General features: G+C 40.0%; 2 protein-coding genes across 2 annotated transcripts in view; one reads left to right on the plus strand and one right to left on the minus strand.

Moving 5' to 3' along the window:
- Nucleotides 1–247: 247 nt before the first annotated feature.
- LOC106962106 (astrotactin-1-like) lies at nucleotides 248–23,075 on the plus strand (the record flags this gene model as incomplete). The annotated part of the gene is made up of 4 exons (XM_015056288.1): nucleotides 248–428; nucleotides 5,042–5,142; nucleotides 9,153–9,336; nucleotides 20,121–23,075. Coding segments are annotated over 4 exons (704 nt in total), but the record flags the coding sequence as incomplete, so codon positions are not given.
- A 940-nt stretch (nucleotides 23,076–24,015) lies between these two features.
- Nucleotides 24,016–25,556, minus strand: part of pappa2 (pappalysin 2) — a 77,554-nt gene continuing 76,013 nt past the window's right edge. The window contains exon 27 of the mRNA XM_015056289.1: nucleotides 24,016–25,036. Within this exon, the coding sequence (XP_014911775.1) occupies nucleotides 24,941–25,036 (96 nt within the window). The 3' untranslated portion in view covers nucleotides 24,016–24,940. The remainder of the gene's footprint in view (nucleotides 25,037–25,556) is intronic.

Consider the following 25,556-nt stretch of genomic DNA (forward strand, 5'->3'; position numbering starts at 1 on the left):
ACCATAAAAATCCAACATAGCTGAACTACTAAGAGCTGAGGGGGGGAGGGGGCAATAACTTCGTCTCATAGACAGGTTGAATGTTTTCCGTAGTAAATTAAACTGTCTTTTGTATTTACTTCAATTATCTTCGTCTGATGATCTGAAACACTGACTCGCCACAAAAAGTAGAATATCAGAGCAGATAAAAAAAAAGCTTTTCACAACATTGTTTGTTCATGTTGCAGCAAAAGGTGCTAAACCACAGTCTTTCCAAAAAAATGCATTAACCCATCCATTCTCTGTTCTGCAGAAACCCTCTTGAGCTTCGTGGACGACATCCTGTCTGGGGCCAGGTCTCCATGTGTGATGCTGGGGGACATCCCAAACCTGCTGTCTTCCTCCATCAGTCTGATCATTCGCTGCCTGGAACCTGACGCAACATACATGTGAGTTGACACTCGGTGCTCAACACGTGAAGAAAGGTACACACTTGCTTTTCCAAGGTGTCATAAATTGCCACTGATGGAAGCTTAAGGTGCAGTCCACAAATCAAGTGCTGCAGTGTCTCTGAAATGCTCTCTGGTGAAGTTAATCAGGCCTTACTGTTGTCTTTATTGCCATTATTTGCTGTCAATATGAACCCATAAGGACTGCAAAAATCATTTCATTTGCTAATAAAAAAAAACGTTTGACTGCAAAATTGCTTTAGCAGACAGACGTTAGCTTTAGCCAGTCCAATGAATGAGCTTGTTTCTCTGTGTTTGCCACTAATTTTAGCTTTAAGTAAGAAAGGAAGTACAGATATTTAAATGCTTTCACTTTGCCTTATTTACCAGCTTGGTTTCTTTAACATGTGGAAAATGTAAAAGAGGGAGTTTTGAAAAGTGTTTGCTTTTTAAGAAGTATCATTTATTTTAAAAAAAAAAAAAAAAGCTAAGTTCTCATCTTAATTAACAGCATAAAATTTAGATCAGTTTTTGAATTGGTCCACATGAGAAACAAAAAGAAGATTGCTTTTTGTCCGAGGCAGGCTAACATTGAAACAAATCCAGGTGACTCCATATATCCACTATCATTGTGAAGCCTCTTTAACTGCATTATGACAACATAACTCTGAAAAATGGAAATAAAAGCAGATCGTAGCCTGAAGTATTCTCTCAGTGCCAGTGGAGTCCTCAGTTAGTCCTCAAGGCGTGCTGTCTCGCATGTTTCAGATCATTCCCTGTTTCAGCACACTTGAAGTAAATGGACTTTGGAAAACTTGATGACATGCTGAGAAGGCAATTCAGCCATTTGACTCAGCTATGTTGGCACAGGAACACATGAAACACAGGAAAGCAGTCTAACATTTAAAACGTTTTCCTCTAAAAATCACTGGTCCCACAATTGTTAGCATCCTCCTTAAGCCAATAAGACATCGCTTGGTCTTCCATAACGTTTTACGAGATTTGAGAGAGGCAATTTATTGGCTGTTCTCGCTTCCACGATCTCTCCAGATCACCATGAGTCCTGGATCTGCTTTTATACTTTCATCTCTATAGTTTATCCTACAGGGTTTCTTTATGGAGTTTAGGTCTGAGATAATAACCCGGGAAGAGAGATTGACTTTATATCCGGTAAACCATTGTTTTGTCTTGACTCGATCACTTTGTTTTTATCGTTACCCCGTTAAGTCTTCCCAGGGTTTGGTTAGCTCAGTAGATATTAATGCAACATTTCAAATAATTATTGAGGCTAAAGCTGTCCAATAAGGTTCGTTTCAGAGGAGAAACACAACCACGTCATCACATTTTCTTCCTCATGCTCAAAAATAAGCATAAGGTGCACTTCCATATTTGTTCCATCTTTACGTTTGTAATGGTAGGACAGAAAAGGTTTTTACATGACATGCAGAAGGAGATGGAAATACCATTTAAAGGTTGTGGTGCAGACTTGGTGACCTAATGTTGCCCCTCCTGACTGCAGTGACCTTTGAACCTTTTCATTCCCTTCCATCCCATTGTGGTTTTTGTGTGGGTGACAAAATAAACTGCGTTGTTATATTTATAAAAATAAAAACATTTGATTAGATAGGAGGTGAAATTTGAGTGAGATAATGAATCTGCTTTAGAAGATGAATTTGTCTAATTTTTAACACACCTTTATCAACAGTTGCAGAGGAGGCTCTATTTCAATGTAGCACCACTGAATATCCCTAAAAAGTGCTAAGTTATGACACGTCATTTCTAGGAAACTTTAACGTCTCTCTTGAAACTTGCCAGAAAAAGCATGTTGTGTCACCACTCTGGCTGAAAGCAGCTTCTTTAATGCCCTCCGTAGATCAGCCTACACTTTGACCGTAGAGACGGTTACTCACTAAGCTTGCAGAAAAATGCCATTTGTATGTGAAGAAGTTATAAGATTCAAAAGTACTGACTCATTAGCTGCAGCAGTTTGACTGCTTTGTTATATTTCTCTTTGAAATTTGATGCTTTGAAACTGGACCTCTGTCTTTTTCAGAAGCTCCTGCTTTTTCTGACATCATCATCACAGCAATGCTTCTCCATTATGTTGTTTACAACCTTTCTTCGGAGCATTGCACTGGGAAGTAGTTGGTTTTTTTTTTTTTTTTCTTTTTGAAAGTAGGTGGCCTTTTGTGAGTGCAAGTGTTTAGGCACCCCTGAATGGCTGCCAGGGAAAATCAAAGGATTCCTCAAACATGCATTACAGGTGGTGAACCCAGACCATTTCTCTGTACTCATCATTTCTGGCTGACATCTTGCATGTTACCACTACTCTCCGACTCATCCAACATTACACATCATTGTAAGTTGTAACAAGGTTTGCTGTGTCAGTCAGCACAGGGTCCGGAGCACGGAGACACCAGCAGACAGGCCAGTGTACCAGGAGATGCAGAGGCCGCAGTAGGAGGGGAACAACCCAGCAGGACCACCGCTTCTTTCTTTGTCCAAGGAGGAACAGGGGGAGCACTGCCAGAGCCCTGCAATATGACCTCCAGCAGGCCACTAATGTGCGCGTTTCTGCTCAGATAGTCAGAAACAGACTCCGCCAGGGTGGCGCGACGGCCCTGCATCAATGAGCGGGGCCTGTGCTTACAAGCCAACACTGTGCAGAACGACTCGCATTTGTCAGAGAACCCCAAGACTGGCCAACTCACCACTGGTGGCTCTTTCTCTTCACGGACGAGAGCAGGTTCACACTGAGCTCATGTGACAGACGTGACAGTCTGGAGACGCCGTGGAGAACGTTATGCTGCCTGCAGCATCCTTCAGCATGACTGGTTTGGCAGTGGGTCAGTTACTGTGTGGGGGGAGGCTTTTCTTTGGAGGGCCCTCCACGTGCTAGCCAGAGATGCCCTGACTGACATTAGGTACCAGGATGAGATCCTCAGACCTCTTTGTGAGACCCATAATGTAGCGGAGTGAGCCGTGGATTCCTTCTGCTGCAGGACAATGCTGGGTTTCATTTGGCTGAATTGTGTCAGCAGTTTCCTGCATGATAAAGGCATTGGTGCTGTAGAGTGGCCTGCTCATCCCCCAGACATGAACCCAGCAGAGTGCATCTGGGACATGATGTTTTCTTCCATCCAACAACTCCACTCTGTCCGCTGCCTCATCAGGGCCGCGTCCAGTTGTTGTAGGGAAGTCATAAAGGCCACACACGCTACCGAGACCCATTCTGACCTGAGGAATTTCCATTGACACTGAATCAGCTGGTGATGTGATTTTTCCACTTTTACTTTTGAATATGATTCTAAATCTAGACCATTATTGAGATAATAATTCAGATTTATATTGATCATTTTTATGTTGTTTTGTACTCAGCGCAATCCACTATGTAATAAACAAAGACTTACATCTGAAATGTTACATTCATTGCGATGTAGGATATGTTAGCGTAAACTTTATTTTTGGTATTTAACAAGATAATAAAAGTACAAGAAAGGGGAGCTTGAGAAAAAAATTCTGAAAACTACTATTTTTCTTTTTTTTTCTATAATGGCTCTTTATTCTTCCTACATATGTTTGTCAGCACAGTAAAAAAAAAAAAAAGCTTTAACATGCGATGCCGTGATCAAGACCGGATTCTTGGATTCTCGCTCAAGCATGTTCACACTTATCTCACACAATCCTTGCCAGAAAGGAAGCCACACACACTGCAGCGAAGGGGAGCAAGACACACTGGGGAATAGAAAAAGGGGGTAAAAGGTTTAGCCAAAAAACCTTAAATCAAACTTTGGGGTTACAAAAGAAAACAGGGGGGGGAGCGTAAAGGTGAAACACGGAGAGAAACGTTTTGAACGTGAAAAGTAATTCGAAGAAAAGGGGCCAGAGGCCAACAGGCAGAGCACACGGTTTGGATGTATATGGGCTGAATTAGCCGCCTAACATGCCCTTTTATTTTCAACATCCGCAAGTATCCTGCTCTTTTTATCCTGGCTGACAGCTCATTCATCTCTCCAGGACTAGTACTCTTATCCCCCTCAGGCTGCTGCAGACTCTATATTTCTTATACAAACGGAACCTGGAACGAAAAGCTGGAAACCATATGGTGCCTCTGGTTCGACAAAATGATGACGTGAAGAGAAATACGCCGATGCTTTTATGAAAGCTGAAAGCTTCAAGAGAATTTCCTCTGTCTTTGTTGGACGGATGTTTAATCAGTCAAATTAAAAGAAGAAATATGTTGGGGTTTTGTTTGTTTTCAGTCTTTTATTGTGCAAGTTATGTTTTAACCACAAGGTGGCGATATTCAATCAGGAAACGCTACAGTGAGGGCGCTGCGTCGGAACCATACAGGCTGCTATCCTCGAAAATGTGGCTCTTATTAGACTACCAGCTGGCAGTGTCTGTCAGTTTGTTGCTCTCGAAACTATGTTGTTGTTGTTAACAGAATAAAATGAAAAGAACAAGAGAACTCTACACTGTAAATCCCGTCACACAGAGTTTGTTCTGTAGAAAACGTCCAAACCCACGAAGCAAAGCAGCTGACTGCAAGCTGCAAGCACGAGTACTTCCGTATCTCCGTGAACCCATTTGTTTGTTTGTATGGTCTTCAGGTTCCGTCTGTGGGCTGTAGACAACACAGGACGGCGGTCCAGTCCGAGTGAGGTCACCATCAAGACTCCGTGTCCGACTGTGGATGATGTCAAAGCGCAGGGTGAGAAATGAGGCCGAATGGGTTCACAACCAGCTCGCTGAGGCCAATTTGTTTTTCATGTGAATAATCGTGCAATTAAGCTTTTTTTTTTTTTTTTTTTCTTACAGTGTGTCAAACTTAGGGTTAGGGTCTGTGTATTCAGAATATCCAGTGCCTTGTAAAAGTATTCGCACCTCTGAGGTTTTTTCACATTTTGACTCGAAACGACAACATTTTATTTAATTTTACATGATGAAGCAAAAAGTAGCCTGTGGTTGTAAAGTGGAAGGAAAGGACTTTATGGTTTTCACACCTTTTACAGTATAAATCTCAGGCAGTGTTATATATGTATTTGTCTTCAATCCCACCTGAGTCAATACTTCATAGAACAATTGTTTACTGAAGGTAATGCTGTAAAATATTAAGGTCTACTGCAGGTAAAGATGCAAAAGATATTTGGGGCATGAATTTACCAGGATTGCACACCTAGGAAAAAGTTTTTTTGTATTTTTTTTTTTAACTTAAAAAATAAATCTAGCTCAGACAATTTGGATTCATCAGTTTTCAAGACTTGCAAATGTTCTCAATTCCACAGAGGTCTGGCCTTTAACTGAGTCATTGTAACATCAGAATACGGTTCAAAGAGGCTCCAATGGACATCTTAAAGATTTTTTTTTTTTTGATGAGTCAAAAGTCTATATATGTAACAAAACTAATCAATTTCGCCACAGAATTCTTCGGTAAACAAAAATATCAAGATCTCAGCCATGGAAATGTTTTTTTTACATTTCATGCGGCTCTGAGTGAGCACTCTGTTGCTTTTTGTTGTGTCATAGACGTATCAAGAATCCCGCTCGCAGCTTGGTAAGACGATCTTGGTGCAATTATTTTTGTTGTTCAAAATGCTGACGCTTGCTTTCACAATGCAGTTTCAAATGTGGTCCCCTGGCAAATTAAACACTTTGTTCTTCTGCAGGGCGAAGGGCGAATGAAGACAAATGATGTCCATTTGTCTTTGAGTTAGCGATTTTCTCCACCCGCTTTTCCTTTTTGTTGCACAGTTTGAACAGGTCGTTTTCTTTTCACCAAGGCTTTGAATGTAGAGGAAGTAGCAATTAGCAAGCTCTTCCAAAAGTGAAAGTAGAAAGTTTCCTGTAGTAGTGATTTTTTTTTTTTTTTTAAACGGACATCTGGTGATATTCTTGTGATTGTGAGAAAATTGTGCATAAAATAATGCACATCCTCAGCATGGATTGTGAAAGAATCAGTGCTTGTGGGGGGCCACCGACTGAGAGCTCAATGTTCATTTTCCTTCTGGAAAACGAACCTCTTCAGCACAGCCGACACTAAGGCCGACTTTCTTACCTTCTTCCAGTGGTTGCTGTTCTCCTGCATCACTTGTTGCAAACTTTAAAGGGATCCGCTTAATTCTGCCTTACAGCTATGAGTTTCTTTTTGCCGCTCTTCTAAAAAGTCCAGATTTGTGGAGCAAACGCCTAATTGATCCTCCCACCTGAGGATCAATTAGGCTGCTTTCAGTGTTACAGTGTTACTATGGAGATCTTGGCTGCTTCTCTAAAGAAGGTGGTATTTGACTCAGCTGGTTAGTTTAAGTGGGAAGCCTTGTTTTGGTAGATCTTGCAGTTGTGCTATGCTCTTTATGTGTTTGGACAGATGATTGAACGACGCTCTGTGATGTTGCATTTCAGCATAAAGCCTCCTCAAACCGCCTCCCTCCCCGGTGTGTCTTTTCCGATACTGGTTGTTCTCTTATATTCAAATCTCATGGCAGCTTTGTTTATAGATTAAATTGCACACATATAAAACCCTGATCTCACAAATATGTTCTACATTCAGTTGATGTATCACATAAATGTCCAGTAAGACATATTTATGTTTAAAGCTGCAATGGGACTCAATTTTGTCCAACTTTAAGGCGCATTAGCACTTCTGCAGGGCACTTTAACCTTTATTGTAAAAAGCATGAAAATAGAGCGACCAAATGGAATCACTAAATAGTTCTCAAAAGTTCTGTTATTAGATGAAATAATTCCTGCCTGTTTGGAGCTATTTCTCAGTAGATGTCATGTGAGTTCATAGAGTGAGTCATAAAGTCACAGGCAGATAGTTTTCCCCTCTCTGGATCAGGACTGTTTATGGTCACCGTATCCTGCAATTCCGTGAGGATATTGACTATAAAAAAAATATATATATATATATATATATATATATATATATATATATATATATCATCCCATCTCAGAAATTAAAGAGCTGGAATCCTTGCCGACCCTCTGCAGCAATAACGGCTTCATAGCAAAGATGTTTTTGTGGATCCGGCTGCTGATTTTAATCAGCTATTACAAAAATGCGCTAGTCATTGAAGTGTGATCCTACTGGGCTTACGCTGTTAATTTTAATGCCTGGAGAAGTATAAATGGTGTGAAACGTAATACTTCCAGTGTACTGGGGTGACTTTATTACCATCCAGAAGAGGGGATAAGTTGCTAGCCTGACAGGCCATGAAAAGCTCAAAAATCTGTCCGAGTTACAAAAAGCCTTTCCAACTTCAACTTGAACAATGATTTATGCTTTTTCAAATGGTGTTCTGAGTGGAAGTTGCACGTTAAAATAGCATGCCGCATATCTGAAGATCTAAAAGTTGGCTTGGAGTATGAAAAGGAAAGAGCTTCACAGCAACGCTAATGAAATACAGAAACAAAATCCAGACAGGCTTTTGAAAACTAAACATAATTGTGGGTGTTCGCAATGATCTCTGCTACTCCAGGGAGCACAAACTGGAATAAACACTATTTCAGAACTTAAACTTTATTTTTTTTTCTTTTGCCCTGGAGTTACTAACCATGCTTAACATTAACTGTTTAACAAAACATTTCTAAATCTTTAAAGTTTACATCAAAGTCATGTAATCAGAAACCAAGTTTCCTTCCACACGTGGCGTTTCCAGTCAAAGTCTGAAAAATGGGGGATGAATATTATTCATCTTAGTCCATTTTCAGTGTTTAAGTGTCTAAAAGTGCCTTCATTACTGTTTTAAGGAAAATAAACTAATTAGAAGCATAGTAGGTTCTGTTACGAAAAGACAGATTTCTGAGAATAGGCTACAAGGCCAATGGCAAAGGTCTTGCAGTTCAGAAAATATGTTGACATAAAAGATTAGGATGTGAAAGTAGGACAAGTATGTGAATATTTCAGTATTTCGAAGGGCCTTTACTCAGCACACCAAAACAGGGTAAATATTTCACCTGTCTTTGGGTTTTCTTGAAGAGTCTGATTGATTGCTGTCTAAAATATTGCATGACTTGAAATGCAACATATTGAGTGACCCAGAGCTACAAAACTACTCAAAAGTCCCAAAGACTGCCATTCCTTTCAGGCTAAATGGAAACAAGTCTAAAGTTGTTTTATTATCAACCCCTATGCAGGGTTTCCCCCAGAAATCTTGCTAACCCCTTGGTTGGGGCGCTAGGGCAGTCATCCAGTGGTCCACCATGTTTTTGAGATAAAAATTGTTTAAAGTTGACAGGAAATTTGAAAATATCACTAGTTTATTATGTGTTATTGGAAGACATTAGTATTATTTAAACACTAACTAAATATTCTTAAACATTTAAAAAAAACTCAAATAAATAAGCAACGCTAAGCCTGGTGGGGGCACAAGTAAATCCTGGCGGCCTGCCAGGCTTATAGTACCCTGGGGGAAACTTTGCTGATGTCATTACTGCCATCATTGATTTAATAAAAGAAAACGTACAAACTCCATAACTCTTTATAGACATTTGCCTATACTGAGACTCACCACCGATACATCATTAAAGATAATGTGTTTTATACAGTTGAAACCAAACGGCTTCTCTCCTCATTTTGACGCTTAGGGGGAAATAAATCATTTAATTTAATTCATTTCAATCTGATACTAACAGTTTAAGGTCTTGATTAGATATCCCCACATGTTGATGACAAAGTACGTAAGAGTTTGTTTTGACTTCGGATTGTATGTGTTCCTTTAGAAATTGCTGACAAGATCTACAATCTGTTCAATGGCTACACAAGCGGGAAAGAGCAGCAGACCGCCTACAACACTCTCATGGACCTGGGCGCTCCCACACTGCACCGCGTGCTTTACCACTACAACCAGCGCTACGAGAGCTTCGGAGAATTCACCTGGAGGTGTGAGGATGAGCTGGGACCGAGGTACTGCTCTCTTCTGACCTTTTTTCCTGAGTCACGATTCTCTTTATTTCCCTGCTGCACAAAAATCTAAGAGGTTTTAAAGTTTCATTCGTTTCATTTGTTTTCATGCTGGACAGCTATTGTTTGTGTATAGGAAAAGTAGCTGAAAACCAAAGCCCATTGTTCGTTCCATCCATCCATCCATCCATCCATCCATCCCTCCCCCTGACATCTTAGCTTCTAGGATTATCACGAGATAATCCTAGTGTCTAAAAGTGCCTTCATTACTGTTTTAAGGAAAATAAACTAATTAGAAGCATAGTAGATTCTGTTACGAAAACAGAATCTTATTGTGTTATTTCCACCACAATAAGGTGGCAGCCCATCGGGGGGACCCCATGTTATGTTTCTTAAAAGCCCAACTCCTGTGGCACAAAACAGATCAGACATGCTGCATTCCTACCAGTAAATTGATCATCAACTTCAACTTGATCGCTGATATGCGAGTAGAACAGAAACTATACAAAGTGTGGTGTGGATCTGTCTTGAGCCAGACTTTTGAAGAATACCTCAAGACTGAGCCATTGTACTAACGGGTAGACTATAGTTGAAAAATCTGTCTTGTTTTGTTTTTTTCATCCATGAGTTGCCCTCCCACCAACAGAGCCGAGTCTGTCACACTGAGTGGTGCAGTTGACACTAACAATGCCTTGAACAGTAACGGCATAACTCACCAAGGAGATTGGCCAAGAAATGTGGCAACTTGACAAGCGTCTGTGTTGGATCAGTTTGGTGAAAGTGCTGCTCTGAAGTGAGGTTTCAGTGCCGCTAATCCTTAAACAATGTAATGAGCCATTGAATCCTAGAACCGTGTAAACCTTAAACACTGAATCACCTGATTCCAGAAGTTAAACAACGGGTTGATTTTGATGAACTTTCTTCAGATTTGACATCCGCCGTTGGCAGATCTGGTCTAAGTCTAACTACTCTACCCCCCACAAGTATTTATTAGATGTTTTTATCCTGACAGTACTTAACTGAGCTAGCTCACAATTCAGGTAGAACATCTTCTGGACATCTGGGGAAGGTCAGCACAACACCAGGCTCTTGGTCTCACAGTAAAGTTAATTTAAGTGTATCGTTCTGCTGCTGAAGGTCACTTTCCAATGTAATCTGGATGGCATGTGCTGCTTATAGATGAAGTAGGTTCTCCTAAATAATGAAGTGTCAAAATGTGGTCACATTAGAATCACCGACTTCAAAATGTCATATTGAGATTTTATGAGATATGACAAATCAGAATAGCAGAAAAAAACTACTTGTGGTGTTTAAAAGAGTTTTCTTTTCCACAAAAATAAGTCTTGCATGGATTTGTACTCAAACCTCGATTCCCCGATGCCTATAAATAAAATCAAATGCTTCCCGAACTCACCCAAGTCATAAATGGAGTGAGAACTTTCCTGGACAAATGGCATCATACAAACCAAGCAACACACAAGACGAGCCAGGGATAAATGTTGTGTAGAGGCTAATGTAGGGCTTAATGTTCTAAAACGATACCCCAAATGTTTAATATCTCACACTCACCCCGTTGTTAAGCAATGCGAGTGCAACCGCAAATTAATCAAGATGTCCTCTTCGTCCTGGCGAGAATAAATTCTTTGTTTGCGGTTTGACACAAGCCATGTGCAGAAGAAGAAGGTGCTTTGACAGATGAGACCAAAAACGAACTTTCCGACTTGCACGTGATACTAATATCTGAACACACCATCCCCAAGGAAGCTGAGCTGATGAGACAATGATTGGAGGGAAAACCTGTTAACACCAGAAAAAGATTTGACTTTTGACCGTAAGGGGCTGGATACCAATGCATGCCACATTTTTGAGATTTCTCATTTGCAAAAACAAAAAGAAAATGATCTTTTTTCTTTGGCCTCACAACTGTGAGCTACTCTCTGTTGGTAGACCAACAGAGAGTAGCTCAATAAAATGCCAAGAAAAGACTGATCCTAACAGCAGGAATGAGTTAAAGGGTTACTGGAACCCGGTTGTACACAACTTTGTTTTTGTTCATTACGTCTGAACACTCATCAGGGATTTGAAGAAGTGTCATAATGCTAAATATCAGCTCGCACGAGATCCAGTGTGTGTATCAAAAGGAAATCTGATTTTTTTTTTTTTTCAAAATCAAGAACAAGATCCAAACAAAAAAAAAACAGAGGTAATCCTATCTGAACCGAAGCATTTCCCTTTCATTTTTCAGAGCAAACTGTAATTCGTTCCAGCGTTATTACAAACATACCCCACCGACCGGTCAGATCTCCATTACATCAGCTCGTTCAAAGCCGTGCTTGCGTCCGACTCTTTGTTTTGATCCTCGACGCTGTGCAGATGTCTCTGCGTCTTCATGACCGCTGTCTTGTGCAAATTGAAGCTCTGTCAAACGGGCTGGAAAAACAGATTCTGTGACATCACCGGTGTTTTTTTTTTGTTTTTTTGTTGTTTTTTATTCTGTACCGAAGCGGCATCCAGGCAGGACGAGCCTCACAAAGCACAAACAAACACTGCGAACGTGAAAAGCGCAGCGTTGTGCTTCCTAAACAGAGTCATGTGTTGGACATAAAAATCCACTAATAAACAGACTTTGGCAGGTGAATCTGATTAGCGAAAGCTCCCCTAATTCTTTGTTTCTCTCTGCTTCTGTGGGTTCCCTCACTCCAAAATGAAAGCTTGTTTTTTTAATAGGAACCATGTTGGAAAAGGTTAATGTGGCAGAGGGAGTTTCCTCTGAAGTGTTCCATTAAAATGCACTTAGATTAACAACCCCACAATTTGGTTAAAGGGAGCTGTGATTAATGTTAATACAAGCACCCCGGAGGAGTGCATTCAAGGTAAGGCCTGACAACAAACTAAGGAAGCATAAACATGTTTCAGCTCAGCCAAGTCATCAAATGTGCATTAGACTTTCCCTATTCGCTGGGAGAAATGACTTAATGCTACACATGGTTATTTTTTAACAAGCAGGCAGGCCAGATGAGAGGTTAATAGCCTCACAGTTTCACTGCGTACAAGCACCCCATGGTGTCAGTCTCTTAATGACTCTGACATTATTTCACTGCTGTGAAAAACAAATGCAGCAGATAAATGTTTGGACTCGAGTCAGGACCAGAATACTGCCAAAAGCATTTTTAGCAAATTTATTAGTCATGCAATGTTTCTGGCTTCTAAAGCATCCGCAACTGATGCGCGCCCTGTTCTGAAAAAAAAAAAAAAAAGAAAGAAATCCTGAGATCAGCTTGAACTCTGGAAGTGTAGCTATGCGAATTCAATTCAGACGTTCAAATAAAAAAAAATAAAAACACTTTATTAATCCCATATTAAACTCGTGTTGTCCAAGCCTCTTCAAAGAGTTATTGCAGATGGCTGTGGAAGGATCTCCTGTAGTGGTCTGTATTACAGCGGTTCCGCAAAAAGCCTCTGATCTGACACTCTGACACTCAGGGTTGTCCATCATTTTCTTGATTTTTATGAAGGTTCCTTCTTTGCACACTAATCTCCTGTGGCTCCACAGCAGAATCAGCCTTCTTTAATAGGATGTTTAGCCGTTTTGTGCCCTTGGCTCTGATGCTGCTACCCGAACAGATGATGGCGGAAGAGGTTAAACTCGCCACGACAAGGTTATAAAAGATCTGCAACATCTTGCTGCAAACATCAAAGGACCTAGATTCCTAAATTAGCAACATTTAGCCTCGTACAATACGAAACACACACCAATTTCCTAACTGTATATATATATATATATCATTATATACTCTACTACCCCACCACATCCTGCAGATCTGACCTATCTGGAAACAGAAGTTTATCTGATTTCCAAAAGTTTTTTTTTTTTTTTTTTTTTAAGATTTAAAAATCTGTTTATTTCCTTTAGTTTGGTTAGAAAAAAAATGTGCGTGGAAAATAAAATATACAGTGGAAATGAAAGGTGCAGATTTGTTAGAAATATCACCGAGGCAGTTAGCATCTTATTTTATCTTATCTTACGCTTGTTTACAGCTAAGAGAGGCAAACTGACGTAAATCCTCAGAAATTCTTTCGACACCCCATCATCATTTTCCCCAGCGAAGCGCCTTAGTGTTAGCGTGGCAACCATTTTTACCTAGAAAGGATGAGAAGGCTAAGAGAAAATAGCTTCTTTTTTTTTTTCCTCAGCAGACGTAAGATGTTTCCTCTGTAGACGCATTGCTTATTCATTTTTAGATTTTTAAGTCATGTCTGTATACGGGGGAAAGAGGAGAAGATTACTAATAAACTGAAACCTCAAACATCAAGTATGGTTGCCAAGAAGACGGAGAAAAAAAAAACCAACTCACGGTTTGACTGCAGACACATAAGGGAGGAGATTGATGACACGCTGGGGTTCCAGTGCTCTGTTATCAGTCATCATAAAAAATAAAAAAATTTAAAAAAAAAAAAAAAAGAAACGCCTTTCAGCATCATAGCTTCGCAAATGCAAACCTCACCACGTATGATAAATTTCAAACAAGTCAGGTGGATTCAGTGAAATAAACAATGTAGCAGCAGGTATTAAAAAATTATATAAAAAAACTGAAGATTTTACGAAGGCGTAGAGAAAAAGGACGTTACACGGGTACAAAAGGAGCCGCCAGACAGCCGAATTACACAATCTGAGGAGCTTTAATGATCCTTGGATCTTACAATAAGTCCAGAAACTTGCTTAAATATAACTTGAACTACTGCTTGAAAAAATCTGTTTCAACTCCAGCTGACCTCAGGATCTAATTTGACTGCTGTCCATATAAAGGGAGATGAGGCCTGCACACAACTTTGCACTTACAGTAGTTTGTATTTCTTGAAGCCACCCAGCAGTCACAGTACGCCGCACATAACACCCGCTGACCAAAGCAGAGTTGCATACTGGGAGGGAAGAAGGATAAATAGTAAAACTGCCTTCTGTTTTCTTGTCCGGAGTCAGTGGAATAGTTTGCCAAATGAGATTATAACATCCTACTTTCAAAATGTTTGCATATCTGTCAAAAAAAAAAAAAAAATTGGCTATTTCTTTAGACACATTTACACTCAATAATGATAGACACGTGAGTAAAGCAATGGTTTTCCTAAGTGCATGCAGGCTTATGGTTCGAGTCCAGTAGGATGTGAATCATGATGTATAGAATGCAAATATTTGTAATTAGTTTTCATCCAAGTTTATCATCATTACATTGAATCTGACATTTAAAAATGTCAAATTTTGTTAATTATTAGTGGATGTTTTTCTAAAGGTCTTCTTCAGCTACTTCTTTTTGCTTAGTTCTTAAATTACAACTTTTCTTTTCTTTCAACCAGCAAATATTTGACGCTCTACAGAGAGAAGCAGGAATGTGACCTCATGCACAAGGGATAAGTTTCATCTTCCAGCGTCCGTTCAAGTGATGTTCGACGAAGCCCTAAGTTTCCTGTCAGGAACAATGAGAAGGAAAACAGATTTTGATTCAGCACAGACTGACTCAATGTACATCGCTATAAATAAACTGAGCATTATTTACAAAGGAATAAAAAAAAAAAAAAGTGGGCTGTTTCATTGTTGTTTCAGATATGCCAAAAGAAAAATCAAATCAAATCTCACTGACAAGACCGTTTGGCATTTTGTGCAGGGCGATTTTGCTGCTTCTTCCCCCCCCCCAGACAAACATTGCATGATGTTTTTAACCCAAACCATAGCGTCTCTGAAGCTCCTCTGATGGCCAGAGCTTGTCATCGCCAAGGGAGCGTCTATCATTTTACAGTTGGCTGTTGACTTAGAAATACGAGATGTTTTTGGGAGGGCCGAAAGAAAATCCTCAACCCCGGTCACTTCAGCTCAGACCGGGTCCTTGGTTGGACTCTCTGCCCTGGATCAAATTGAAACATACGTGATATTTTATTGCTTATTTTCTTTCTGTTGTTGGTTTACAGTCTCTCTAATCAGCCGAACCTGCGTTAATAATTGTTATGGTTGGAAACGGTTTAAAAAAAATAAATAAAAAATCACAATCACAGCGTACTGTTTGCTTTGCCGTTAGACTTTTTAAAGCCAAGTGAAGGACAGAAACACCCACAGAGTCGATGCGCAAGTGCCTCCTAGCTGTTAGTTCAGCTGTGATTGATTGGTTTCTACGATGCGAAAAGAGTCGACGAGAACGTAGGATTATTTATATGCTCGACTGCCTAATAAAAATATCCCGTCGTTCATATCGAGGCGAACCGTTGAGGTTACCCCACCGTCTGCATCCGGACAGGAGGTCCGTCCGCGAGACGCGCTCGTCGTCAACTTTACTGGTTGCATTTGTCCAGTTGGTTGTTAGCAGAAATGATAAATGAACCGATCTGTTGGCAGCAGCTCATGAGTCTGATGGCTCCTTCCAGAAGATTAATGCAGCGCGTCACGAGGCTGACGTGATCTCCAGCGGGCTTCTTGAACGCGACAATGAGTTCCTTGTACTCCGACGACCTCCGCCGTTATGCAATCGAGCACCTTTAGGATGTGGTGGAATGGGAGATTCGTGTTATGTTTGTGCAGAGAGGACAGATCTCTACTCTGTTATTTTCTGGAGTCAAAATTGCATGAAATTTTATGCCTGGTTACATTTTTCTTCTTTTTTTTTTTTTGAGGTCCACGCTTTATCAGCCACACAAATATTTTCCTCTTCTATACATGTCCAAGGATTTATGATGACAACCGTTGCTATTTTTGAGTGTTTCTTTCTGTGATTTCCTGACAAATGAAAGCAAAATAAACCACAATTTATTTATTTTTTTTCTTCATTTAAAGCAAATAATTATCTGAGTTTCCTCAGACCGCTGAAATCTGTGGTGTAATATTGGGATCATAAAAAGGGAAAATGATATGAAGGACAGTTTCAACGTGGGCTCTTTTGTGCCGGCAGGACGCCATCGTTACCATCACCTTCTTTATCCGCCAGGATATAAAGCACATCTAAAGCTGAAGATGTTATTTCAACGTTATTAACGTTTGCAGTTGTTTATTCTGCAAAATCATCTATGAAAGCATAATATAATGTGCAGTGGTTACTTCAAGTGACTCACTGGATCAAATATGAATCGCAGAGTTTGCTAAGTTTCTTAAGGTTGCACATCTTTTTGCAGCGATAACACATTGTGAGGTTTTAATAACTGAAGTGACGACTACACCCAGCAGTCAGTGAGGGAGAGACAGTTGACACGTGGATAGAGCAGCACGGGCATCCCAAGGCGAATAGCTGTTCACACAAATACAGATTAGACTCAGTCACTAGTCATGGTTTTGTGCTGCAAGAGGAAGCTGGAGTACCTGTAGAAACGGCCTCAAAGAAAGTCCCCAGCTGAGATCTAAACAGTTTTTGTTTTTTTTAACACTGTTACCCAACACGCCACCATGCAGTCCTCAGCAAAATCCAAAAGTGGGGGGGGGGAAATGAAATTTGCGGGTTATCATGCGAGTGTGAGTTTGACAAGCGGATATTAGCTTGCCACAGTGACTGGCAGACACCGGTTACAAATAAAAACCATCTTTTTTCTCGCTCACTTCTGATGTCTGCTTTTATTCCACAACAGAGTTCAGATCCAGATCCAGCTTTCGTCCAAACCAGAGAATAAGTCACACGTATTGCTGTACGGAGTGATGCAGTTTGAGGTTGTTGGTTTTTTTTTTAGTGCTTAGGCTGCCCACTTTGAACATTAGCAACAAGCGGACACAGTAGTACCAAACGCTCGTTTTGAACTGACGCGACCGCACATCCGTCTGAATGTTTGTGTTCACCGTCTTCCAGCCTCACAGCGGATGGCATCAAAGATTATAATGCCAGGGAGTTTTCATCTCCTTTCAGTTTGCTGTGTGCTAGTATTTGGGACTCTGTTACACCTTTCAGATTCAGAAACACGCTCAGAACCGTGGCTGAGTGACTCCATCCGTGCCCTGCGTCGCCACCGTCGGCTGGCTGAGTAACAGTGGGGAAAAAAGATGAGCTTCGTATCTAAAGAAATCCAGCATTGATACCTTTCTACATACCAGAGATTTGTTAAGGCTGCTAAAATGGAGTTCATGTCTTCTCTAGTCTCTGGTAACATTCACCAGCCTCAGGTTCTGTTTAGCTTTTAAAGCTCTAAAGGAAACCGTCACCCCTTCCCTGCAATTTTCCTCTCTCGGACCAAACTCGCTTGTTCCTGTTTCCACCAATTCAGGCCTTGCTCTTCGCAAAAGTGTCGCCAGTTTTGACCAGTTTGAGCCAGGGTCCTTTTCTTCCCTCACAGAGGTAGTTAAAAAGCTGCAGCCAACAAGTCGCCCTTTCAGGTTTCGCTCCTGCTCATTTTCTGAAAGATGCCTTCAATAAATCAGCTCTAAAAAAAAAATAAGAGGCTTGATTCAGAATATGTTCCATCTTCCCTTTAACATGCTGCAGGTCAAATACAAAAGAGAGAGAACTGTAGATGAACGTCTAAACTTCCGTTTCGGTCAAAGGTTTTAGAGAAGATTTTTTTGGGCAACATGGTGCAACATGTTCTCCAGCAAGAAGAGAAGCACATGTACTAAAAGCAGCAAGGTGGCGTCTTTTAAGTGGCGGCTGCAAAGGGTTGACTGAACTGCCCAGTCAAAGGCCAGAACAAAGTACATTTAAGAATCTGTGCCGTGACTTAAACCGTTCATAGACACGTGATCTGATCTGACCGATGATGTGACATGTAGCAAAGAAGAATGAACAAAAGAAATTTCACACAGCGTGCCGTCCTTCTTTTGTTCTCAGTTGAAATATCTGAATAAACCATGTTCCATTTTCCTTTTTTATAAGTAGTCACAACACACTTACGTTTTGGTGGTAATGTGAGAAAAAGTGAAAAAAAAAAAAAAAAAACCATAAGCGGAGAGAATGTGTTTTGTTTTCCAAAGCGGTGTAGGCGACTTCATTGCATACCTTCGCATTGCGAGCCGCATGCGTTGCTCAGTAGCTTGATGCGTTGTGCGTCTGGTGGCTCTGGCGCGCCCCGCAGACTTTTGGCTTGACAGAGTGGAAATGTTGCGATGTGGAATTAGCAATTTGGCTGCACAAAACGAAGAAACTGTGCAAGGAATGAATGAAATCTCCTCTCGCTGCCATTTCCCGACCTTAGACAAACACCTGACAAGAGTCGGCCATGCGGGCCAAGAAAAGACTGCGCGCGTCGGGTTTAATGGTTATTTATTGCGCCCGGAGTCTTGTGAGATGTCTTTATGTGAACTCTGTGTATCATGTTACCACAGGAGATGATTTTTCAGCTGGCCTGGTTTGGCCAAACAACAGTTTCAGGCATTTCATAGAGTCCCCTCGGCATTAGAGCCGTTTGGTTTCACACGGCCAGCTCTTTGCTCACCGTTAGGGATTTAAGTGTTTCATCCATTTTTCCACTATTTAGCTGCAGTTATTCCCACTCGGACCCCCAGCCCGCCGGTATGAGCGTAGGGTGGAAGTTGGAAAGTGTCCCCGACCGTACAGCTCGCCCAGCTAGCGGCGTCAGGGAGGGAGCAGCGGTGGACACGCTGGTCTCAGACAGCCATGTCTTTGTAAACCAGCATCAGGGACGCAGCATGATGGATGGAGTGTCTTAACGAACCAACGTGAGTTTCAGCCTGGCAGCACATGAAACCAGAAGGGTTTTGGGTTTTTTTTTTTTCATACGTCCCGGTCGCTTACTAATGTCTTTACCACCAGCAAAAATTCAGCAATTTGTCTTTTTTTGAAACTGCTGTTATATTTTTAATTCACAATTTGACCATGGTGGTATCTGTTTGTCATATTCAAATTATGGCACCACATCCTGTTGGGACAGTTTGGCTTGTTTTTGTCGTTGCCGTTTGGCTCGAAATGGAAAATAAAAATCAATCTGGTGTTTCCAACGGGTTAGTAACAATGTGTGTGGGGTTACCAGGTTACGCCCAGTAATAGGTCTAATTAAACTCTACTGCTTCATCACAATGCGGTAGAAGCTCATAAAGTTTATTTCAGTAATTTAACTTAAAACGTCAAACTTGCTTATACAGATAAAATCAGGTACTTACATTGTATAAAAAGGTAAATACACTCAAATTTACATTGATTCCATTAGCTGAAGGCCAGTGAAAATAAAAATAAGATTGTTTCCAGATATTTGTTCAATCTCAGAAATTTACATTTCCTTTTATAAACCAGAACTTGAGTTAAATTGAAGCAATTTTTGTCTTTCCACAGGTTTGTAGGTCAACTTGGTTGTTGCCTACAAACCTGTTCAAACTCTGATTACTCATTTTCTACAAACACTTAGACTCAGGCCTTTCAAAACTGACTTTGTTGTCCTTAAGCCGCTCTGTAACTAACCTGCGCTTCAGGTCAGCGTTCATTTGGAGAACCCGTTTGCGCTCGAGCCTGAATTTCCTGGCTGCTGTCCAGAGATTTTGCTGGGATGTTTCTCCACAACCTGCGTTAGTCACGATGCCATGTGGAGAGCACACACACAGCAGGACGCCGCCGACCCCGTTTTTCCCAGTTGGGATTGTGTGCTTGGATTTGCGAGCTTTCCTTCCTGTAAATATATCAACGGTTGGTGTAACCGAAAACTTTTCATCAGAGTTTCAAGGGCTGTTTTAAGAAAAAAATGCTTTTGGAACTAAATGGAAAGCTTGTGCTGAACGAAATGATCAAATCATTTACTTCTGAGTACTTTTAGACAGCCGTGCATCGTCTTCATGTATTTAACCATACGTGCTTTTAAAGCCTCCTTTTTGTTTGCCCCAACAGGAAGGCGGGTCTCATCCTCTCCCAGCTGGACGAGCTCTCTCTGTGGTGTAAGGGCCTCCTGCAGGAACCAAAGATCGGCCTTCGCCGGATGTCCCTCAAGTTCCTGTCCTGCCGCTACACCGACACCAAAGCCTTTGGGCTCAACTGGTCCGAGATGGGCCAAGATGTACACAAGGCCTGTGACGAGCAGACACTCACCGTCATGTACAACGACTACGGAGAGCCCAAGGAGCTCTAGAGGTTTGAGTTTCCCAAGGATCAGCACCGTTTCCTCACAGTTTCCCAAGAAAACGTAACCAATTTTACATTCGGCTGGCAAGGCGGCTGAGAGTCACGTCTCATTTCTAAGTGCTGCACATTATTTGAAGCATTTCATGCTTGAAATAAAATTCAAGCATGATTTTTAGTCATTTTTCCAACTTTGGTAACCTGCTAAGGAAAGACAAAAGTTTATGTACAACTTGTCTTAAGCAAACTATATTCATGAGTTGGGTCTAAAAAGTTTCATGTTTCAAAGGTAAATCTGCTCAATTTACCCTTAATGATACTCAGAAACAAAGTACTAATTATTAGCACTGCTCTGTAGCATCTGAGCTTTTGGTCAATCTGTAAACTTCTTTATTCTAATGAAGAGTTAAAATTAAAGAAATCTATTTTAAATTAAAGGGATAGCAACAGTGGCCTCTACAAGTTTGAACTTGGATAGATCCACACTGTTACATGTGGTTTATATTAAATCCTCTCAAGACAACAGTTTTCATCAATACAATTCTCTAACTTGATCCGAATTAAAGTGTTGCTCTTGGCTAGCACCTACCAAACAATGAGATAAATAATCCCACTTTACATTGTGGCATTTCTCTTATCTGCAAAACAGACAAATTACTTTTTCTTTGAGCTTGAGAAGTTAATGTAGAGTGTTATGCATATGCATCTTAATAAATTAGGACATCATCAAAATGTTTCTTTATTTCAGTAATTCAATTTGAAAATTGAAACAAATAGATTCGATTTTCATTTTTATGGCCGTAGCTTCCAGCTGATGAAATTCCCAAATTTGTTTGCTTAGCAGATTTGAAAATGACACAAGAGCAGTAAAAAAAAAAAAACAGTGTTAAAAACGAAATGTAAAAATGTATGACCATACAGTGAATGCATTCAATAGTCGGTCCGGTCGCAGTCTGCCTTCGGCTCTTTTAGCGAAGTCCAGGTTGGCATTGCTTCATCTTCCTGTTGTTGTTAACCTTGTTGTTTTGCTCACTTTTAATCACCATAGTTGTTCTTTTTTTTCATCCACTCATTGCTCCAACAATATGTTTGGATGCAGTCCTCTTGCAAATAGCCGGCTTCTTGCTGGGTTATTTTCAATAGTTTTCCCTTTTATCATGTAAGACATAATATTAAAAATTTTTTAAATGAAATAATAGTTCGATTTTCCCATCTTCTGATTTCATTCGTTTTAAAGCCGCAGCATGTAACTTTTATGGAGACTATGCTTTGTATATGTTTGTTGAAACTGTCACTATGCTGTGACAGTATAAGATGTAATCTGTGGTTGCGCCGCCATCTGCAGAAAAGACCAATCAGAGGCAGGAGGAGGAGGGTCTTAGCGCTGTCAATCACCCTCATGTACAGCTTTTGTAAAAGTTACATATTGCCGCTTCAAGCTATGAAACTAATCAAAATTATTGGAAATAATTTATATTAGTGCAATAGGTGCATAATTAGGCATTTTAATGACGCCTTAATCCACTGATGCTGTCCTGAATTGTCGCTGGGCAGAATTTTCTCTCTTTGGTGGGCCTCTGTATTGAACTATGCTGGTAGAAAGGTAAGCAAAGTACATGGAAGAATTGTGGAGCTGTTTTAGAGATTAAAAAAAAAAGGTTTACACTGTACATAACATTATCATGAAGTTTTAGCAACGACATATATATATAACCTGAATGTAGTGTTGATACTTACTTATTTACCGTTGTAAACTATTTGTTTGAAATAACTCAAACTCAAGCCGCGTTGACTTACTTCAGTAATAACATTTAAAAAAAAAATTCAAACAGTATTTTCTTAATCTTTTTAATGTTCAAACAACATCAGTTTTAACCAGCAGTAAATCGACACTAAAGCTGCAAAACAGCTCTGTCTTAATATTTAAAACATTTGTTTGTTTGTCATTTAAATGTAATGATTTGGTCTGGAAAACATCTCATTTTGTGCTTGAAACAATTTTCTTTAACTTCGTGTATAATTTTAATAACACGTCTGACGGCCATGTCGATGATTGATGTCGGAAAGATTTTTTTTTCTTTTTAACAAATCTAAAGTGTGAATACTAAAATAAACGCCTGTAGATTTTTGTATAGATAGTAATACATAATTACATCACGAGTTAATCTTTTACTCCTGTATATACGATATACTCCTTGTGATATTTTACTGCATTGATGTGTGCTTTAGTCGATATCTTAACAAACCTGCATATAAGCTGTGTATTGTAGTTTTTGCAAGATTAATGCACTGATTTTGTCCCTGTGAGTGATATGATTGTAATTTGGGAACACCGACTTTTGGAGCAGCTTGGGGGTGAAATTAAGGACCATTAAAAAAAAAAAAAAAAAAAACGAAATCCGTTTTTATCTTTGAAAATGTTTCTGATCTGCATGAAATCATGTTTATAATATGTGTCAAATAAACTACTGAGTTTTCATGTTGATCTTTGCTACTTTAAGCAACAGAGGCTACGAAACACTTACCAATGAAGTTTTTCACGGCACTAATGGTTTGTCTGTCAAATCTTTAATTTGTGCTCCACAGATGTTCCTGCTCCTATTTTACTGTCAGCTTTCTGTGACAGCATTGAGACTGGTGTTGCTAATTGTTGTTGCAGTTCTGACCTCAGTGCTCAGACTGCTGCCCAAATGTTTCATTGAAATAAAATAATCCTTGAAAAATGTGTACGATTTGTGTGCGTCATGTATAACTATCCAGGTTCTGAAAGTTCATTGTTGCCAGACTTTTGTACATTTAATGTAAAATTTGATTGGGTTCTACAAAGCATTTTTATGATGCATTACTCCCTCCCCAATTTGCAATGCAGAGATTTTAGACAGTGGTTGGGTTCGCAGCGAAAATCCCAAAAACTATGATGACTTCCTACTTTAATAGTTTACATACCAGATATACCTTAATATGCATTAACATCCCCAGTGGAAACTGTCGTAGCACTAATGGAAAAGCTAACATCAATAGTGATTTTTATTTCTGCTGTCTGGGTTACAGCCAATCAGAGCTCTTGGTCTGGCTGTTTAGCAAACGCCAGCCAATAGCATGTCAGCTTTCCAAATGGCATTTCAAATATGATGATGATAATGATCGCTATTCTCGACCGGCCTCTTTTTTTCTTCCTTGGTTTGCAGTCATTACATTTCCAGATGCTGGATGAAGTGGTGCAGAGTGAGATGTTCAAAGAATGAACACCAGTTCAAAAGGCAGCCCTGCTCTAAGCATCTCCTGTTTGTTGTGTTCCTGTGACTGCATGACGCCGTTTGTTCATTTAATGTGTTGTAACAAACTTCTGAGGCCTTGACATCTCAACTTTTTTTTTATTTTAACAATTTAAGTGGCTTCTGTAAGCAACTGGTGAATTTTATAAAATATATGCAAATATATCTGAGAGAATTAAGCATGTTTTAAACATTTAATTCTACTGGAGTAAAGTACAAGCAAAACAAATGTAAAAAAGTGAAAGAATGTAAAGACTCATTCTATGCAGATTAAATTTCTCAGCAGCTCACTTGTGTGCTGTTTGGGTCAGAGGAATGCTATGTAAAGTATTCTTAATCACCTTAACCCCCTTTATAAACAGAGATATCAGTCAAAAAGGACATGATTCAGGTCTGTATAAAGTTGGAATTTATTATATTGAGTACAAAGTACAGTAAAATATCACAATATACTTTAATTGATCCTATGTACTGATGTGTTCCCTTGTATTGGTTGGTAACTTGACACCAGAATCTGTCTGGACATGGATGAAGTCTGTGCTGAGTGAATGGACTGCCTTACACTTGAGTTCATCTCACCTTCACCGTATGTGCAGGTTTGTTTCAGTGGTACTGATAAGAGCATAGAGAAGATAATACATGTGTTTACAGTCAATATCTGAAATTACACAATGTTCATTTAGATTTAAGAGTAACTGTCATAACTGAGCAACTAGACACGCGTCCATGCACTGCCGCTTCGGGAAGCCCAGCTGCATAACACAGTAGCACAATAACATAACGTGAACAGTGACATAAATATAGCAATGACCTGTTTGACTTATAGGTGGCCTTGTGGGATATACTGGATGATGCAGATATACGATCTATACACGTTAGTCTATACATGTGTTTCTCCAGTAGCCTTCGGCCGTGAGGAGCGGCCCGACTCTAATAGGATCCAGAAACGTAATTGAGCTCATTGATAAATGATTTGATCCAATTATGATGACTTTATTTCTGCAGGAGGGCTGCAGTGTGCTAGGTTCTGATCTCCAAAACAACCTTTTCTAATCTCTTACATCTCAGCTAGGAGCAAGGAAACGTATCATGTCTGGACGTCATTCGATGTAATGACTCATTGGATGCAGCTTAGCAAGAAAATGAAATACAAATGGCATTTAATCACAATCTTTGTATTGAAAAATGTTACACATCTGATTTTTTTTTTTTTTTTTAACTCGTGGTGAATGTGATGCAGTTCGACTTTTGCTTAAGACAACTTCAGCTTCCTTTCATCTCTGCATCTTATTACATTCCTCCCCCGGTTCCACCTCCTCAGTCCAAGGTTTTTACTTTGCTCTTGTTTTCTTCGGCATCTGGATCACGGCAAGTGCACTCGTCCTCGCTGCAGTCCGCTCCAAACTGGATGACCTGTCGGTAAACAAACAGAATGATCTGCTAATCGAATTCCCAGACCTGCTGCAGAGATTCAGATCTGTAGCTCTTGTTCTCTGGAAAGGTGCGTGCCTCCTTACAGATGTCTTCTGTTTTTGCCTTTTTGTCACACTCAAGCGTTTTAGATCAGCAGACAGATTTAAATATCAGACAAAGATGGCCCAACTAAGTCTGAATAGATGTTTTTGAATGATTGCACAAAGGGAAAAATGTAATCCAAACCAATCTTTAGCTCAGCTCAAATTGGGTTATGCAGCAAAACGGATGATGTGAGAAGCAGAGGGCAAGTCCAAATTTCAATACTTATAAAAATTGAAAGCTTTTGTCACTGAAGCATAGGCCATTCATGCTTCAGTGTAGCAGAATTAAAACAATTCTGGAAAGAAAATGTTATAGTGGCACCAGTTATTAGGTTTTACATTGAGTCTTGAACAGATTTTTTTTTTCCCATAATAAATAAATTATTTAAAAACTGAAATCTCTTCGGAATGGGGGG

This window comes from Poecilia latipinna, unplaced genomic scaffold (genome assembly GCF_001443285.1).
Source record: "Poecilia latipinna isolate Pla-1442-1.1 unplaced genomic scaffold, P_latipinna-1.0 Scaffold1372, whole genome shotgun sequence".
NCBI lineage: Eukaryota > Metazoa > Chordata > Actinopteri > Cyprinodontiformes > Poeciliidae > Poecilia > Poecilia latipinna.